General features: G+C 30.3%; 4 protein-coding genes across 7 annotated transcripts; 1 reads left to right on the top strand and 3 right to left on the bottom strand.

Annotated features, from left to right (window-relative positions):
• Nucleotides 1-1,864: 1,864 nt before the first annotated feature.
• LOC122572444 (uncharacterized protein PF11_0213-like) lies at nt 1,865-6,607 on the bottom strand. Of its 2 annotated transcripts, XM_043737398.1 has the most exons (8): nt 6,471-6,607; nt 5,838-6,047; nt 4,978-5,040; nt 4,655-4,792; nt 4,431-4,592; nt 3,994-4,291; nt 3,734-3,897; nt 1,865-3,650 (listed from the first exon to the last, which is right to left on the bottom strand). In XM_043737398.1, the coding sequence occupies exons 2-8, from the start codon at nt 5,883-5,885 to the stop codon at nt 2,484-2,486; spliced, it is 2,040 nt and encodes a 679-aa protein (XP_043593333.1). In that variant the 5' UTR covers nt 5,886-6,047; nt 6,471-6,607; the 3' UTR covers nt 1,865-2,483. The 2 variants fall into 2 exon arrangements, with proteins under 2 accessions (XP_043593333.1, XP_043593332.1); XM_043737397.1 differs by lacking the exon at nt 6,471-6,607 and having other exon boundaries at nt 5,838-6,134.
• A 2,152-nt stretch (nt 6,608-8,759) lies between these two features.
• On the bottom strand, nt 8,760-11,913 carry LOC122572446 (dihydrolipoyllysine-residue acetyltransferase component of pyruvate dehydrogenase complex, mitochondrial). The gene is made up of 7 exons (XM_043737401.1): nt 11,797-11,913; nt 11,379-11,698; nt 10,854-11,008; nt 10,377-10,786; nt 9,949-10,316; nt 9,546-9,845; nt 8,760-9,473 (listed from the first exon to the last, which is right to left on the bottom strand). The coding sequence occupies exons 2-7, from the start codon at nt 11,498-11,500 to the stop codon at nt 9,344-9,346; spliced, it is 1,485 nt and encodes a 494-aa protein (XP_043593336.1). The 5' UTR covers nt 11,501-11,698; nt 11,797-11,913; the 3' UTR covers nt 8,760-9,343.
• Nucleotides 11,914-12,056: 143 nt separating this feature from the next.
• Nucleotides 12,057-13,248, top strand: LOC122572456. The gene is made up of 3 exons (XM_043737419.1): nt 12,057-12,232; nt 12,293-12,380; nt 13,013-13,248. The coding sequence occupies exons 1-3, from the start codon at nt 12,073-12,075 to the stop codon at nt 13,107-13,109; spliced, it is 345 nt and encodes a 114-aa protein (XP_043593354.1). The 5' UTR covers nt 12,057-12,072; the 3' UTR covers nt 13,110-13,248.
• Nucleotides 12,780-18,004, bottom strand: LOC122572442 (integrin beta-nu-like). 3 transcript variants are annotated; one of them, XM_043737395.1, is made up of 14 exons: nt 17,459-18,004; nt 17,323-17,381; nt 16,973-17,214; nt 16,505-16,790; nt 16,281-16,445; nt 15,559-16,017; nt 15,170-15,332; nt 14,944-15,110; nt 14,390-14,562; nt 14,090-14,289; nt 13,911-14,023; nt 13,363-13,454; nt 13,120-13,286; nt 12,780-13,041 (listed from the first exon to the last, which is right to left on the bottom strand). In XM_043737395.1, the coding sequence occupies exons 3-13, from the start codon at nt 17,074-17,076 to the stop codon at nt 13,142-13,144; spliced, it is 2,067 nt and encodes a 688-aa protein (XP_043593330.1). In that variant the 5' UTR covers nt 17,077-17,214; nt 17,323-17,381; nt 17,459-18,004; the 3' UTR covers nt 12,780-13,041; nt 13,120-13,141. The 3 variants fall into 3 exon arrangements, with proteins under 3 accessions (XP_043593330.1, XP_043593329.1, XP_043593331.1); XM_043737394.1 differs by having other exon boundaries at nt 17,323-18,004; XM_043737396.1 differs by lacking the exons at nt 17,323-17,381; nt 17,459-18,004 and having other exon boundaries at nt 16,505-16,776; nt 16,973-17,114.
• Between the last annotated feature and the right edge of the window lie 186 nt (nt 18,005-18,190).

Below are 18,190 nucleotides of genomic sequence, written 5' to 3'. Positions count from 1 at the left end.
TCACGTGCCTCGTTCTGATTCTTTATCGAATTGCAGTTTGCTTTATTCTGATTTTCTTTTTCCATCTTTTTCTTTGGATTCTCAAATCAGCTCCAGTATCACTTTGAACGATACTTTTTCAATTTTGTATATCGTGTTTCGTCGTAGCTCGCTTTCTTTGCTACAAAATGTTACGGATATTATTATAACTTTTGCTAATTTAATTCATGCATTTTTTCTTTATTGTTCTTCCAAAATAAATGTATATAATCATCCCAAGATTAATTTGAAAAAGTTATGGGAAAATACAAATATATATATCTTTTCATTCTAGACAAAGTTATAATTTCCAAAATTTCAGTATGAAAAATGTAACTATATACGTAATTAACCGATGAATATTTTTTACTTATTTAATATTAGTTATAAAATTGCAATTTTTATAAAATTAAAAAAGATAGCACTCTGATTTCAATTTTTTTATAAACATTACAAATTTTTTATTTGTATTTTTATTTTATATGTATTATATTTATTATATTTTACTTATTATGTTTTTATTTATACGTGGAAAGACAAATGAGAAAGAAAATTCAAATTTAATACAAATTATATATGTAATATTTATAAAATAACAATAAAAGATTTTCACAGTGAAAAAGACAGATAATTACCAAATTTCAAAGTATTGCTAAGTATATAATCAATATTGTATTATTAATTCCAGGAAAATTCTTCAATTTTCTTGACTTCCATAAATTCATGAACAATTTCAATATTTCCAATATTTTCGAAGAAATGGATAATTTAAACGTGCATGTAAAATGTTCGTTAATGAAAGCTTTTGTTTTCCGTTCGCTGCAATTTACTATTTAAAAACGTTTTACGTACATTGACGATGTAAACTTCGATACGTATGATTTGCCGATTAGATATGAAAAACCATTTTGACACCTATCTCCTTTGTCACTTCTCGAAACCTTCAAATATTTGACTACCCTTTGAAGATTAGAAATACATTTAACGATGTTGACGAGTATTATTGTCTTTTCTATTTTTATTATTGTATTTGTAGATCTTTATTTAAAATTTCATCTATCTCATTTTTTAAAATTCTCATCGAAAAGATAATTTAATAATTACCAAAAATTTATGCCAATTATTTTATCTACGGCGTCCCTAATGATATTATTTATAATATAAGCACAAATTTATATAATATAATCTTAAAAAAATTAAATATTAATGTTAAAATTGGTATATTTATATATAACGCAAAAGTTATATATACATATAAATATACGAGATTGAAAATCTTACAAAACGAAAATCCTACTAAATACTAACGTTAATTTTAACTATTATCTTAAAATATAAAAATTATATTCTCAGTTCAGGAAATGGTACCATACATAGCTCAAGTAAAAAAGCACTACAGGCCAATACAATTTTTATTATTTAAATCTATAAATCTGTATACAATATTTACATAAAAGAATACAAATGAATTTCTATTAAATCATAAATGACAAATCAACATTATTAATGGCATTCATAGGTTTTGCATTTAATTATTAAAATCAGTAGGAAACTGCAAACTTTTAATATAAAGGAATTAAATGTTAATTAATTTGATTAATTTCAGATAATTTTATAATAATTATATTATTCTAAAATTATGCTGTACAAGAAAAGTTTTTTAATAAATTATACAGCACCAAAAAAGATTGCCTAAAAACTTAATATGAAAACGAAAATTATTATACGATTATACAAATTAAAAATGAAGTAAGAAGCCTGTATTACAAATATAAATTCTATATAATAAAATTAATTTTAAAATTTTTGCTGATAAAAAATACACATTTTTTACATACGTATTTAGATACAATTTCAATTGATTACATTCTTATAAAAATTGATATCACTTTTTCTACATAAAAACAAAATATTTTTCAATTTGAATCATAAATATACAATTTTCTATAACATGAAAATTCTGCAATAAACATACAGAATTGAGAAAAGCAATATATATAATTAATAAAGTGCGCCAATAATAAACCATAATGAAAAATAATTTAATGAATAATTGAACATAAGTATGAACTATGTACTTGTCACAAAATGTTATCATAAAGATACAAATTTCTTGACATAACGTCTTTTCTTATATATATATTTTTAAAGCCCAAATTAAGTTGCTACATTTGATATGCATGAGATTTGCATACATCTTGCACTAATAAAATGTTATTTTTATGTAATTACTTTTTATAAATTTCTTCTTTGATAAATAATTCATATTTATTTCTATTTTATAGCTACTTGTCAAACAAAATTTATACAATCAATATTATTGAACTTTCGTATATGATTCAAAGTAAAAAATAGTACAATTCCATTTATGAAATTATGTTTAAACTTATTTAAAAAATTATAAAATTTATAATATATCACATTTGTTTCACTTGATTGTAATTTTTATTCTTTATCTTGTAGACTTAAAAAAAGAAACCATCTTTCAAGTTTGCCAATTTTTCTGTGCTTAAGGTTTTTGTATTATTTAAACGTAAGTCACCCGATAGTGTGAAATTCCGGTTTTCACCTAAATTAATCATACTAAAACTTTTAGTTTTACTATTGATCAAGGAATTACCTTCCTCAAATAGTGACAATAATGGTAATTCATTAACACTTAATTGCTCTTCTTTTGGTTTTGGAACAGATTGATTACAATCAGTTAAATTTCTATTCAAAAACTTTTCACTTGATAAATTTACAATCGATTTTACTTCTATTGGCGATAAGCTGGCACTAAAAGATAAGAAATGTGTAGAATTAGATCTAAACTTCGGTTGTAAATTTATCCTGTTAAAGTCATTAAATTGTGCATCATGGACATTTTTTGCAGTATTTAGGCCATTATCATTAGCTTCTTTTATTTTCAACGTATTATTATATTCTAAATTTGTAACATTATCAAATTTGAGATTCTCACGATCAGTCTTATGATCTATAATATCATCTAAACTTTGTTGTTTTTCTATGGAATTGGTATCAAGATTTAAAGATAAATTAATATCGCTGCTACTTTGAGATTTGTTATTACTAAAACCAAAATTGAAAACGTTATTTGGCACACATTTTGCTATACATTGACGTATACTCATTTCCGTAAATTTCGAGCTGAAACTAAGTATATTTGTTTTTATAGGAGTATTATTTAACGATTTCGATACACAATTCTTTAAATTACTTTTATGTTTGTTTAACATTACTGAATCAATAACTTCGCTTTTTACTGAATTTGGTTCTTCAACATGTTTTGTTAAACGCGTATTTACAAATGAATTTTTCAACATTTGAAAATCATTTAATTTTTTTGATTGACTTAAATTTTGCATGAAATGATCTGTATCTTGCAAAAGTTTATAATTTAATTCTTGTATGAAATTATTTGATTTTGCATTTTCCTCGTTATAGAAATGTAAATCAAACATACTTTCGTTTTTACTATCATGATCAAGCACGGAATTGTTGACAGATAAATTATTCAAATTTTCTATGTTAGCTCCTAGCTCAAACTCCCATTGAGAAGATATTGCTTCACTTCCATCAACCGATCTTTTCCCAAGATTTTCAGTATCCTCTTGTAATTGATAATCATTCTGTAATACAAGAAACAATTAAGAATTGATGTTTATCGGTGCACAAATTTTTATAACAAAAACACAATAAAATATTTACTCACATCATAATCTTGTATTCTATTATATTTCTTTAGCCGATTATTCATGAAATCCTTTATTTTATTGCCATTTAATTGGTTAAATTCTATGTCATAGTTTGAATTCTTTTGTGGACTAACTAATTCTGCACCAACGCCTGGTTCTCTGGGTCCATTAGCTATAAAATCTGTAAATGCGATTTAAAAGATATAATTAACATAAAGTTAAAAAATCTAACTATAAAGAATTATTGATCAAAATAATAATATGAAGTAGTATGTACCATAATCTCGACGCTGTTGATGTATTTCATTACTAATTTCTTCCAACCTACGGAGACTTGTGGCATAATTAGTCTTTGCATCTTGTATTGCTTTTTGTAAACATTCGACTCGTTCTTTCTGAGTTGCTAACATTTGATCACATTGTGCTTTGACTTCGAAATATGGTCGCGCTTTTATTATGGAACGACGATGTTTTTCCTCTAGTTGCAACAATCTTTTCTCAGCATTATGAAACAATACTGCCCTTCTGTAATGTTCTCTACCACATTCTGCTTTTTGATTTTCAGCGTCCATAACCTAAGTCATAATATAATCAAAATTAACTGAATCGAACTTTTAATCTCTCTTCATCATATTCATATGTACATGTTTCAACATAATTATCACCATTTCTTTTTACTATATAGTTTAATGTTTATTAATTTATCATATTTACTTTAAGCGTTGCATGATTTAGCATATCCTGCCATGCTTGATCAAAATTCCATTCATGTTGATGTGACATAAATCTACTCTCAGCTAATGCCACAGTTTCTTTTGCTGCCACATGAATTTCGCTTGCTCTTTGGAATAGTTGAGCTTGTTGTTGACATTTTATCTGTATCAAATTTTATTCAATTATATCTCAAAATTTAATAAATATTTTAATTATGGTCTCACCTGAGCTTGACGCGCCACTTCAAGTGCTTCATAGTAACACCTTGCTTTTTCAACGCAACTATTTCCTACTTTACTTAATATTTCCTTTAATCTTTTGGTAGTTTCAGATAATAGTTGCCTAAAAGCAGTGTGAGCTTCCTGAACAATAAATATTATATATCATTAAAAATTAAATATTATTAAAAAAAAAACTAATACATTTATATACAAATTGAACATCATAAATGTTATGTAAAATTATTTAATCAATATCCTAATATAGCTTATACGCAAAGAACAAAAAGCTTTTAACTTCATTGTCTGAAAGAATTAATAATACTTACATCCAATTCAGTTTCAAGTTTGTTTATATCATCTGTTGCATCGTTCAAATTCTCTAACTCAATCTAAAAATTCAAAATGATTTATACTGAATAATTTTGTGGCACTTATCTTTTAATGACAATTTCTATATGCTACATATAATTTTGTCTAATATGCAATATATTAGTATTTTGTATTTTCAATGTCATAAAAGATTATAACTGGATTTCATATATTCTTTGAGATATTGTTTTTTATATATAGTTAAATTTCATGGAAGTATTTCTAATTATTTTAATTATTATATAATTGCTATTCTTTTTATTTCTTAATGGTTGATATTTTTACTATTACAAAGATTTTAATATTTATAATTACAAATTTCCTATTTAATAAAAAACAGACAATTTTTACATTCGATAAATTATAGATCAAATTATAATTTTAATTTGTTAGAATTACTACTTACAAATTATTCGTTAAAATAATAATAATTATTGTTATAATAAAAACAATTATTATTTTGATATTAACTAATAACGTTAAGAAAATAAAAATAATTACATGTTATACATTGTTTGCAAATAGATATTATATAGATATTATATATTAAATAACTATTTTAAGAACATTATCAAAATAATTACAAAATAAATACAATTAAATAACTACTATTAGATATATACATTTATTATTTGACAAAAGTTGAGAATGAAAATGAAGTGAAAGCAAAGTGGGACATGGTACCAGGCTGTATTAGGCATTACGTTTGCATTTAGTAATCATTTATTTACGCATATAACCTATAACTTTAAAAAATATACATATTTATTGGCACAAGCAAAACAAATGGAAAAATTATTGTTATAAAGATAATTACCTGTATTCGAGGATCTAAAGCTCCATCAACATTATCCGTAACATCCATCCTTTAATTTTTGGCATTTAAATGATTTAACTCGTCATTGTGGAATTCAACTCAATTATTCCGACTTTATATGAATATACATAATTGTATAAATTGTAAATGATTTTCATAATAGTCGGCATGTAAAATTATTTGTTGTCTTCCAAACGTTGAAAAAATACACTGTCAAGCAATTATGCGTAACATTAAAGAGTCTTCTAAAGAATCGTAAACCGAACTATGAGTGTAGGATAGTATTATGTATATGAGTACTACCTACATACTAGTGAATACGGTTGCTTTCATTAACTATATAATTCAATGTGTTGCGAAAAGACTCACTTATGATATCCAACGCTAATAAACAACAAAAGTTGATTTTATATGAAAAGGATTGTTTTTATGACCAATGTTAATTAGATATTTTTTATTTGGTGAATGCTATAAGATCTTTAAGTCTTAAGATCGGAATCTTTTCTAAAACATCCTGTATATTACTTCCATTTACATGAAAATTTTTCTATTGTAAAATCGTAATATTTATATATAATTATTATTGGAAAAAATATGTATATTCACAGAAACTTTTGTTAGAAAAGTACTAACCAGTTGTACATGTAGTCAATAGAATACTAAAATATGATTTTTGATGATTACAAAAATTATGTTCGTGTAATAACAACTTGTGCTAGTTCTAAAACAGTTTCTGATAAATCTGTCGTCTGCTATCATCTATAGGATATTCCCACAGTAAAATTGTGTGACTTTCAAACTATATTGGCAACAATATGAACCACGGTTATATAAACAGGTCTCGACACTCGCTAGGGAAAATCGCCCGAAAATTGAGCCATGACTAGTCGTGAGAAATCAACATGGAAGACAACAGAGTTAGTGTTCTTACCAGACAGACAGAGATGAGTAGAGTGTCTCTGTCTCTCTCTCTGAGACATTCATAGTATGTTAAGATAGTGAAGAAATAAGAATACTCATGCCACTGTTCTGGTTGTTCTACAATACAGGAGCTGCATCACGCGGCCAAGTGTGGAAGTTATTCTATCCTAGCATATATAAGAACCTATTTAGTTCCATCATAAACGAGCTATAATCGATATAGTGTCACGCTACAAAAGCCTATTTCATTGTACGGTTCTACTTTTCTATCTGAGATAGATAATAGCAATAATTAAATATAGTTCCTTCATACTATTTATTTATTTTATATATTTTTTATTAGTTTACCATATATTATATCTGTTTCTGAATATGCTTCAAATTATACCGTGTTTGGTTTCATTTTATTTAGAAAAATATAACAAATATGTTAGTAGAAGTTTCATTCATTACTATGGTTGATCGTTCGGGATTGGTTGGCGTTTACACGTGACATATTTTTATACAATATAATGTATATGAACAATATATATCTATTAAATGGTTCCTAGAGATATATTTCTTACCATTTACACTGTCCTTTTTAATTAAGATATAATATTATTGTTCTAAAATGATTAAAACGAATCAAATAATCAGCTTTTTTGCGAAAACTTATGAAACTTTTACCAACATGTTCCTTACACTTTTGTAAGTAAAATAACACCAAATACGATATAAAGTGTATTATAACTAGTTCATAATCTTATATTATTTAAACAATGAAAATATATGTATAATATAATGAAGAAAGTGTTATCAAATGATGGCGTTATAATCAACAAATTCTATTAGTTGCTGCTTTTCAAAAATTCAAAATAATATAACATTTTGAATGTTATATTATTATTGAAAAATGTTAAGCTTTACATTGTTATATAATAAAAAATAAGTTACGGGAAATTATTTCTTAAATATGAAATTTATAAATAAAGTATGGTATAATCGTTAAATACATATAGCATTTGATATTTGATCATTATTCAACATCTATTTGAAATATTCGTCTACTACTTACAACATAAATGCCAATAAGTATATATAGATATATTAAATATTTTTACCGAATTATTGACATATTTACCTATTTTCTTCTTCGCTGTATTATTTAGGTATTACCTTCATATTGATTTAAAATGTAATGTGATTGATAAAATTTTATATTTGTTTCTATAACTCGAAAAATCTTGACAATTCCGTGAGAATGATGTCTGGATTTCCGTTTCCTGATAATTCCAAACTGAAGTATACATATACACGTTAGTAGCGCTACACGTTTAATCCTAAAGATGAACTTATCGAATAAAATCTTTGACAACATTGTTATTGAATAACGACGCCTTATTTTAATTTACAATATCCTAAACACAGTGTATTCTGATTTTAAAGCTTTATGATCATTGGATAATCTAATACATTTTTCTTTTAATAAGATTGGTTATGAATTCAAAATTAACTTTATATTTATAAATGTATATGATCATAATATTTAAAAAAACACACTTTATTTAAAAAACGATGTTAATTATGATCCATATATATTTCGCAATAATATAAGTGTTACGTCCTGTGATCCAAACATATATTCTAATCTATCCTTCGGCCAAGATAGTCAACAGCTGTCTTTTTAACATATTTACTCGCACTCGCAATAATCTCAAAGAACCAAACAGAGTAGATCCCTAATTTTATAGGATATTGTATATGTTAATTTTAACTTCAGCATTTGGCCGAATGGTGCAGCACTAGTTCGGGAACAACCAGGTGTATTAGTGCGAGTATTCTCATTTCCTCTCTGACCGCAGTTCCATCAGTATGATCGGTAACCGCGCTTTCTTCAATCTTCATAAATGACATTATATGATTATCACGATTATTATTACTTATTACATAATATAATAGAATTATAATGTTATTTTAAGTATCCATAGATATAACACAAGCTTAAAAATAAAAATAACATTAAATCTGTAAGTTACAATTTATTAAATATGATATACATTTACGTATATTACTTACTATAAACATTTTGACACATTTTCCTCCACAATTTCCCCTAAGTTATAATTAAATTATTGCAATATATGTGGCCATAATATTATTTCATAAATACACATATTTACACGTGACCACTACTATTGCTGGAGCAAAGATGTGGTTTTTACACCAATAATAAAGTAATGAGATTGTTATTTTATTTAATGATGAAATTAATCGTCAGTCTTTTACTTTATATTCAATGAAAAACCACATATATAGTACATTAGGAAAAATATGATCTAATGGTATAGTGTCACCTTGATTCCGCAAATATTGTTGTCCTAACGATGTTTTTACATAAGAAATACAAATAAAGAAATACAATGTGACTTTGAAAAATTCGAATCTATCAAAAATTGATGGTTTACAAATGCGTAAAGTAACACAATTTTATATTGTACTATACACAAATGTACAGAATATTCTTGGTCACCTTCCTGAACATAACAATGTTTCTTTTGCACCTGTTGAAACTACTCCATTGAACTTTTCCATGGCTAAATTTACTACAACAACATAGTTGTTGGATTTTCCATGAAGTTCTTAAAAGCTGTTAACCACTGCGCGCCTACCGCACCGTCTACGGTACGGTGATCACAACTGGCAGTGACAGACATAAATTGGGTGGTTGTAAATCTAAAAAAAATAAGTCACTAAAGAATAAAATATAAAATATTACGTAAAAAAAAGCTGGAAAAAAACACTTACCCTTTTTCATTTTTGGCGGGTATTAACCTGGTTTCAGTTGTGCCTACAGCTAAAATGATTGATTGAGGAGGGTTTATGATGGCAGAAAAATTTTTAATGCCAAACATTCCTAAATTTGACAAAGTGATAGTTCCTCCTTGGAACTCTTGCGGCTGCAATTTTCCTTCTCTCGCTTTTGTTGCTAATTCTTTTACATCCTTACTAATCTGAACTATTCCCTTTGTGTCCGCACCAAAAACTATCGGTGTAATTAAACCACTTTCTGTACTGACTGCTACATTTACGTCAACATTATTGTATCTAAAAAAAAAAAAAAGAAAAAGAAAAAGAAAGAGGAAATTTAATCCATAGGATTATAATCCCTGCCACTAATAGCAATTATTTATTGCAACATATTACTTACTGTCTAATAACTTCTCCCAACCATGCACTGTTACCTTCAGGTACTTTTTTACAAGCCATAGCCATTCCCTTGATAATGATGTCATTTACACTAAGCTTTATTTTTTCTTTTTCCAACATTTTGTTAAATTGTTCTCGCATTTCGAGAGCGGCGTCCATTTTTACATCTATTGATAAATAATAATGTGGAATTGTTTGTTTGCTTTCCAGTAAACGTTTTGCAATTATAGCGCGGATACTGGATACTGGAACATCCGTCCCTTCTGTTGCAGTTGTTGCTGTTGCTACTTTAGGATGAACAGCCATAGCTGGTGCACCTACTAAATCTTTGGATGTTATGGATCCATATAGTCCTGAACCTCTTAAACCCTTTAAGAAAGTAATAGATTTTAAATTTTTTAATTTTATATGATCTAAATTTTATATTACCTCCAAAGAAAGGCCTTTTTCGGCTGCAAGTCTTTTAGCCAATGGGCTAATATATATTCTCTCTCCTGATGCAGTAGGCAGTGATTTTGGGGCAGAAGGTGCTGCAGGTGCTGATGGTGTTACAGGGGATGGTGGAGGAGTAGATGGTGGAGGAGTAGATGGTAGAGGAGTAGATGATGTAGTAACACTTGATGCAGTAGTTGCTGGAGTATCGTCTTTAAAATCTTTGAAGGCAGCTACAGAACTTTCATCAGGGACAATTATACAAACTAATTTGCCTATAGCAACATTTTTTGTTCCTGCAGCTACTATAATTTTTGCCAGATAACCTTCTTCTGGTGTTTCAAAACCCATCGTAGCTTTATCAGTTTCAATTTCAGCAAGTAGATCACCTTCATTCAACTTGTCACCTAAAATGATGATACAACATTAACAATTGTTAATGAGTTTATTATACACATGAATTATTTACATTACCTTCCTTTTTGTGCCAATTGACAATTGTGCCTGTTTCCATAGTAGGTGATAACGCAGGAAGCTGCACTTTGACATGATCTGGATAATCTGCATAATACCTTAACTGTTGTTTCCACGGAGTTACCGTAAAACGTAAGGCGTTATGTATTTGAATCCTAAGTATCAAATAAAAATGAATAAATTTTTCTAAAAGAATGTGTAAAATTTTCCTTGAAATGTAAAAATACAAATCTATGCTATTAAGTATCCTGAATGAATAAGAGACTAATGGAAATCAAATATAACAAAATCGTTCTAAAATAGAGAAAAGCAAAAGAGGATTATGAAATCATTTGCATTTATGGCTTTGATTATCCTCATCAATAACAGGTGGAAATAATGCCATACTTGAAAACTTTTAAGTAGAATTGGAAGATAGAATGACTTTAAGATAACCTTAATCATAATCAATGAGACAAATTTTAATCAGAGGACGACAAAACTTAGAACAATAAGTTAAGATGGTAATAATGGAAAATGAAATACCTTTGAACATATTTTCTGTGAAGACATCGTATGATCACAGATCTTATGGTATTCGTCCGCACAGAACTTCGTAGTATTGCGTTTGCCAATTCATTACGTAGGCCCGTTGTCGTTCGTATCATATCTCGAATGATTCGTGGATCTTCTACTACCGGTTTTAGTAGAAAGTAGCAGGAAATTCGACGTTACTGATCTCTTACTTGGACACTTTTACAATGAACGTGTTCCGAGCGTGTCAATGATGTAGGGGTTATCGTTAAGCACAACCAGAGACAGACGATACAAATACCAAATTAGAGGTCGTTTGCAAGGTCACGTGGCTACAGATTTAAAGGTAGTTTTCACAAGCAGAAGATCATTTTTCGCAAATTATAGAATATGGAAAAAAAGTAAGAATAAAATAAGACGCAAGACATACCGCTTCCTTGTTGGAAACAAAATGAAAATTTATGTCAAGGATTTTTTGCTTATAACCAACCGTGTTATTGACAAAATAGGACGGGTGCTCTGATTCGTTAACTAGTATAGTCTGATTTGTGCTTATTTCAGCGCTACGACATTGGTGGCGATTAGAAGAACTTGATGTTTTTGTATTTCTGTTTTTCTTTCATACTATAAATTATAATAATAATTTGTGTAAAAAGAAAACGTACAAAGAATTGGAAATTAAACTGCAAAGAGATTGTTTTCTGAAATGAAGAGACGAGGTGTCAGCAAAATGGCGAAGATAAATGATTCTGATGTCGCAGATCAAAATGCACAATCGAAAGTCGGAAAATTTACATTTTGGAATGGAGATGTTTACGACGGAGAATATAAAATAAATTATGATCGATTACTTTTGCTTAAGCAAGGTAACATTTTATGAGATATTGCCCACTTTTGAAACTCTGTCAATTGAATTGCTTGTGTAGGAAGAGGAACATATACTACTGATAATTTTGATACGTATCACGGAGAATGGGACGATGATACGTTTTCTAATGCCGATATTCATATTAAGTAATAAAATCTATTTCACGATCTATAATTAAATAAAATTACATACAATTTACTTAAGGTATAATAACGACGCTCAGTATCGAGGTAGAATAGATCTGAACGGAACGATGGCCGGTTTAGGAACATACATATTTCCCGATGGGTCCTCGATTGAAGCTATATGGCACGATAATATACCATCTACAAATATTATTTACAGAGAACCTCTTGGATTTGCGTGGGTAGTCGAAGATATATCAGTAGATGTAAAAAGTATTTCTTTAAATCAAACATCTATAAATTGAAGACCATAGGCCGAAAACATGATAAGCGATTTAAAAATTAGTTTTATCAAAAATATCGATCGGCATAATATTAGATATATATCTTTGGTTGTTTACAAAATTTCATAGATTTATCTACTTTTACTTTTAAGAAGCTTATATTTTTGTGCCTAAGAACTTATTCCTCTTCTAACTACCTTACAATGATTTACCTGTAAGTATATGACGTCAAAAAATTGACAAAAATGCATTTTTCATCTTTTCCATGTGGTTGCCCGATTCTCTATCATAAAAGATTGAAAAAAATGTCGAATTCAAAAATTATTATAAAAGATTCGGATTTGAATTAAAAAATTTCATATGTTGCAGTCCATCACGTTTTCCGCTGGAAACCATTTCTGGAACGATATATTGTCTGATGATAGTACCATGTGTTCTTCCAAATCTTTCGATCAAACTGAATTGAATTAACCTACTTAATCGAAGATATTTGATTTCTCAGTCATCTTTGTACATCGAAGGAACTGAGTATCGGCTTATAGGCGATTTAAACAGAGGATTTTGGTTTAAGCTAAACACAGTTTTCTGTTGCTCCTTCATGAACTTCTCATATTCCCTCTTGTCTTTTATGGATGCCCAACACCTGTGCACCCGATTTATAATCAATATTTGTCTCTAATAAATTGTAATTCAATTAATCTTTATCATATGGTTCTTACTTCCAAATTAGTAGAGAAGCGAGTCCGAAGCATACTGTTCCGATGATGATTGCAGATGGGATGACCGCTCCGTGTACCAGAGTGTGACATTGCTAAATGTATCAGTGTAGATTTAAAAAAATAGGTACAACAATAATGGGTAACGTGGGTTTTATGCATTTATGGGGAAGTTGAAAGTGAAAAACTACACGGAATACACATAATATGCAGAAATATTGGATCACCCCATAAGTAATGCGGAATGATCACAGGTTTATAAAATTGGAATAGAAAACCTAATTGAACAGGACAAAGAATTATACAATATACGGGAAAATTCAACACCTATTAAATGCTAACAGGTCATTTTTTATTTTCAACTAGTATAAAAGAATCTACGACTGTTTTACTTATGGGATGACTTAATATATGTATACGTGAAAAATATCCTAAATGTAATACTCTGTATATTTAATAGCTAAAACGATTTCATACCTAAAATAATTATGTTCACAAAAATATGAATTTGCAAAGTATCCACAGTAATATTATCAAATATGGATATATACCTTGTTACCAACTTTTAAGGTGACAACATTGTTTTTCTGAAACTCGTATATATAATGTATGATACAGGTCGTTCTCTCCATTACTGTTTTTACGATACAATGGTGTCCGTTTCCTAAAATGAACATTATGTTGGCTCGTTGACGTCATTATATTATTTACTTACGCTCTTTCAATTTACCTATGTCAACGGATTCCACTCTCTCAATGTTGTAAGTGATAATATTCGTTTGACAAAATTCGTTTGCCTTTTTCGGATCCTCGACAGTGGCGTTTACGCAACGATCATAAAGAACGCACAGGCCACTGCCACCAGTGCTTATCGTTGATTCGCAATAAGTACCTCGATAATAGAAGCCGTCTGCTGCGGTAACGTTGCATCTGAACAACATTCGACATGTTTACAAAGAATGCAATAATTTAATATGAATTTTAAATATTCCAACGGAACAGGATCTTTTCGCAAATAATAAATACGAACCGACACTCTCCACAGTCGCAGTATCCGTGACCAGCGCAAATTTCTTGACTTCCTGGTGCGATACAGAGTTCATTGGTTGATGGACACTGACAAGCGTTCCCTTCCCATCCTTCTATACATTGGCAAACACCACAATTGCAAGTACCTTTATTCGAGCATTCAATTCCATCCATCTATAAAAAGAAGATTAATTTCATCTTTAATCCTTTCAATGAAATGACAGGATTAGTTTTGGCCAAATGTTAATATGAGTATGTTAGATATGATGTTAGATCTTTCCCTGTAAGTGCATTTGACGATCAATTGGAAATAGTATATCTGTTAAACGGTATTTTGCCCAAAGTATATAAAGAATAGTTCTCTTTAAATCTCATTAAATATATAATATAGAAAATACGATATAATAATAGAATAAATCGTCTATTGAAAGTGCTACAAGTTTTCTGAACAAACTGTACAATGCGAGTATAGTACGTGATGGCTATATGACAGTATGTAATTCCAGTATGTATAATATGTAAGTAGTATGTAATATGTAAATAATCCAGAATTACCTTGTCACACGCAGAGCATTCACAAAATTCTCCTTTGTATCCATCATCGCAGAAACACTTTCCGCAAACACAGTCACCTCTCTCGGAACAAATTCTCGTTGAGTTGTCTCGGATACACTGCTGCACGTTATTTGACAGTGAACTTTCATCACAGTCACATGTTTCACCTGCGAGTTTTATCAATATTAAACAATTCCATTGCGAAGGAGAAATCAAAGCTTCTTACCGGACCAACCAGAGTCGCATTTGCATAAACCACATTCATACGTTCCGTGCTGACAATAAGAACTTTCGGTATCTTTGCAATTACAACCACACAGAAGCTCAACATCGATTATTATATTTGACAGTTGAGAAGCCAGTTCATCCTCGATCACAACCCTTTGTCTCTGACAAAAATATAAAGTCATGTTCTCATATAAGCCATTAACGCCGTGGGACTGAATTCGCGATGTAAGTAAAGTCAAGTATGTGTGTCTGTGTCTCAAAATAAGAATATGGTTGGAAAATCAAAAATAAACAAATTGCATTGAAAGCTTCATTTTCAATTCATAAACAACATGCGTATAGATGATGTAAGTTTTATACGAGTTAATATTTATAGTTTATATGTACCCATAGGTCTTTATCCCTTGGACATTCTTTGTAAGACAGTACAACCTTGAAATCGTACACCTGTCCCTCCTTTATGTCATCGCATTCCAAAGTGTTCCACTCCGAAACGTTTCCCTCGCCGCAGTTGGAAAAATACTCCATTATCAGCGGACTCGAAGAATTGTCGCGTAAGATCAATTTCGAGGTAATCTGATGATAAGCATTCTCAATGATATCCAGAATGTTCGAGCTGTCGCTGGTCAAAGTCGCGACCGTTGCTTTTTCTCTCAGCAACTTGACGATCTCTTCGTATTCATTACGACGCTCTTCCGTCACGGCGAATATTACATTGATCTTATATTCCTGCAATAGTCTTGACAATTCTGCCAGCGAGGAATAGTCGAATTGTGCGGCTAAAGAGTATTGTCCACGTTCATCAAGATGACATTTGAAGTCCTGGCGTTTTACAGCACCACCTAACTGATTACCATACGAAGATACTCGTATAAGATATCTTAAAATTTCGATAATAACATAGAAGAGGGTACCCATCACCGATCTCATTGACTCTGATATGCATATGTTATCGTAGTGAAATTACTTAGAATATTGACCTTAACAATACTCGATTAATCACGAATTGATTTTATACATATCGAGGTGAATCAAGACAGTGAGACGTGCTCTTTTCTATGTATGTAATTATCGAAATCTCTGTTTATTAAATGATAACTTTTTCTTACCTTTCCATCGCCAGCGGTATGTAAGTGTCCATCGGTGGCCACTAAAATAATTTTTCGTGCCTGACGCGCCCAATTAATTTCATTGGTACAAACTATCGCCTGCACGAGTCCATCCAACGCTCCTTCCAAGTTGTCAACATTTCCAGTAACCTGGCTATTATTTACCTGAAATTCAATCCATTTAATCCGTTCTGAGTTTAACTTTCTTTCAGATAATCTCGTACTTCTGTAATGAATCGCTGAATGTCACCAGTTAACTTTAAGTGATGCCAATAAGAATAAATAGGAGAGCATTCAGTGTGCTCGCTCTTGCAAGGATTCTCCTCATGCCCTGGGAAGATATATGGCATCACAGGTTTGTCAGCGTAGCTACCGAAGCCTAGACGAAAGTTATTGGTGATGCTGCCAAACGTTTGACTCATATTCCACCCTAATCTGATCAAAGTTTCCTTGTCGTCCCTCATCGACCATGTTAAGTCCATTAGATAATACAAGTCTAGTGGATAATTTCTGAATCATTTTAAATCGTTAGATTTAATGAATTTTTCATTGATACATTATCAACATCTATCAACATCTTCGTAAGAAAAATAATTTTATACTGAGTAAATTGAAGTTATGTTTTGCAAGTTCAGGCTTGTTCGCGTTGTTCGTGTTATTTCGGAAATGGATTATCTGTTAAACGAACGTACTTGGCCAGCCGATAACGAATGGGAATTGTTATCTCGGAATGAGGTGGAATCGTCACTTTTATTCGTTGCGGCCGCAATTGTATCGGTATTCGTTCCGGTTCCATATCCTGAAAATTCGAATCCTTGATAAACTTTATCGTCCCTGGAGAACTCGTACGAATTTCCTGTGGTAGGCAACCGAATTGTTTCAATTTTTCCGGTGAGTTGCATCGCGGCCTTCCAATTGTTGAATTCGAATAAGACTGAAAGTATATGCAAAAGAGAGAGAATTTAAAGCGTACAACTCAAATTTCGTGTCTGAATGAAATAACTTCACTGATCCAATCGAAGAAGCATGTTGGAACATTTACCGAATCACTACACCAAGCACAAGAAGGGCCGGCTTGCAGGCAATTTTCACAGGTCTTCGCTGAAATGCACGATCTTAAAATTTGTCCTTTTAGAGTATTACATTCCGTCCATACGAAGCACAGGAAAATTACGAACAACAACTTGCAGATTCTCATGTTTATGGTCGACGACAGAATACGAAATTGAAGTTAACATCTAGCAAAAATTCACGGTCTTTATCTTCGTCTTTTATCTTCTTTCTAGAAGAAATTGTCGGTTCATATTCGCTAGAATATTCTTCTATTTCTTTCGTTATTTTCGCGATGATAGAAGCGAATGTTGGAGGTATCTCCCGTAATCGACACAACTAGAGTCTCAATGTAACTTATTTGCACTGTGATAACAAAATACGGCGTCAGCGAACAGAAGAAAGAAGGCAAAATTACGTCGATCAGATAGCGTTTCGTAGTAATAGTAGCTTCATTTTATCTTGCAGATAAATCTGTGTCGATTTTTCGCGATCAACGACAGGTATCGTAAGATCAACCAATATTGATTTATTAATCTCGTGGTTCTTCCTTTTGATGTAGTTTATTATAGCACTCGTAATGAACTACTGCCGAAGGATGAATATCTTTGTGACGCAAACATGTATGACTGGATGTAGGATAAGGTTGACATCGAGAGTGTTACTATTTCGCTGTAGACGCATACAGCTCTAGTTGTAAGCTAACGTAATCTAGTGTGCGATTACATGTGTTTGATAGACGATATCGATGCTCCTATTTGCAAGCTGCACCCAACGATTAGGAGAAAATATTTGAAAAATTGAGTAGCTGCAATCCATTTTGTCCAATGACCTACATTATACTTCCTGAAGAATAACTA

Source organism: Bombus pyrosoma, linkage group LG11 (genome assembly GCF_014825855.1).
Source record: "Bombus pyrosoma isolate SC7728 linkage group LG11, ASM1482585v1, whole genome shotgun sequence".
NCBI lineage: Eukaryota > Metazoa > Arthropoda > Insecta > Hymenoptera > Apidae > Bombus > Bombus pyrosoma.
The sequence above is the reverse complement of the archived record's forward strand: the minus strand, read 5'-3'. Positions and strand labels throughout refer to the sequence as shown.

Excerpts from the sequence above, each read along its gene's own strand:
- LOC122572446 (XM_043737401.1), bottom strand. The coding sequence starts at position 11,500 with ATGATACGAACGACAACGGGCCTACGTAATGAATTGGCAAACGCAATA. Across the intron at positions 11,009-11,378 it reads CACAGAAAATATGTTCAAAG|GATTCAAATACATAACGCCT; the intron begins GTATTTCATTTT and ends TTTGATACTTAG. Across the intron at positions 9,474-9,545 it reads CCCGCCAAAAATGAAAAAGG|ATTTACAACCACCCAATTTA; the intron begins GTAAGTGTTTTT and ends TATTTTTTTTAG.
- LOC122572442 (XM_043737394.1), bottom strand. The coding sequence starts at position 17,478 with ATGAGAATCTGCAAGTTGTTGTTCGTAATTTTCCTGTGCTTCGTATGG. Across the intron at positions 17,215-17,322 it reads GTGCTTGGTGTAGTGATTCG|TCTTATTCGAATTCAACAAT; the intron begins GTAAATGTTCCA and ends ATATACTTTCAG. Across the intron at positions 14,290-14,389 it reads TGCGACTGTGGAGAGTGTCG|ATGCAACGTTACCGCAGCAG; the intron begins GTTCGTATTTAT and ends AATGTTGTTCAG.
- LOC122572444 (XM_043737398.1), bottom strand. The coding sequence starts at position 5,885 with ATGGATGTTACGGATAATGTTGATGGAGCTTTAGATCCTCGAATACAG. Across the intron at positions 4,793-4,977 it reads AACTTGAAACTGAATTGGAT|GAAGCTCACACTGCTTTTAG; the intron begins GTAAGTATTATT and ends TTTATTGTTCAG. Across the intron at positions 4,292-4,430 it reads TAAATCATGCAACGCTTAAA|GTTATGGACGCTGAAAATCA; the intron begins GTAAATATGATA and ends ATTATGACTTAG.
- LOC122572456 (XM_043737419.1), top strand. The coding sequence starts at position 12,073 with ATGAAGAGACGAGGTGTCAGCAAAATGGCGAAGATAAATGATTCTGAT. Across the intron at positions 12,233-12,292 it reads ATTACTTTTGCTTAAGCAAG|GAAGAGGAACATATACTACT; the intron begins GTAACATTTTAT and ends TTGCTTGTGTAG. Across the intron at positions 12,381-13,012 it reads AATGCCGATATTCATATTAA|TCCATCACGTTTTCCGCTGG; the intron begins GTAATAAAATCT and ends CATATGTTGCAG.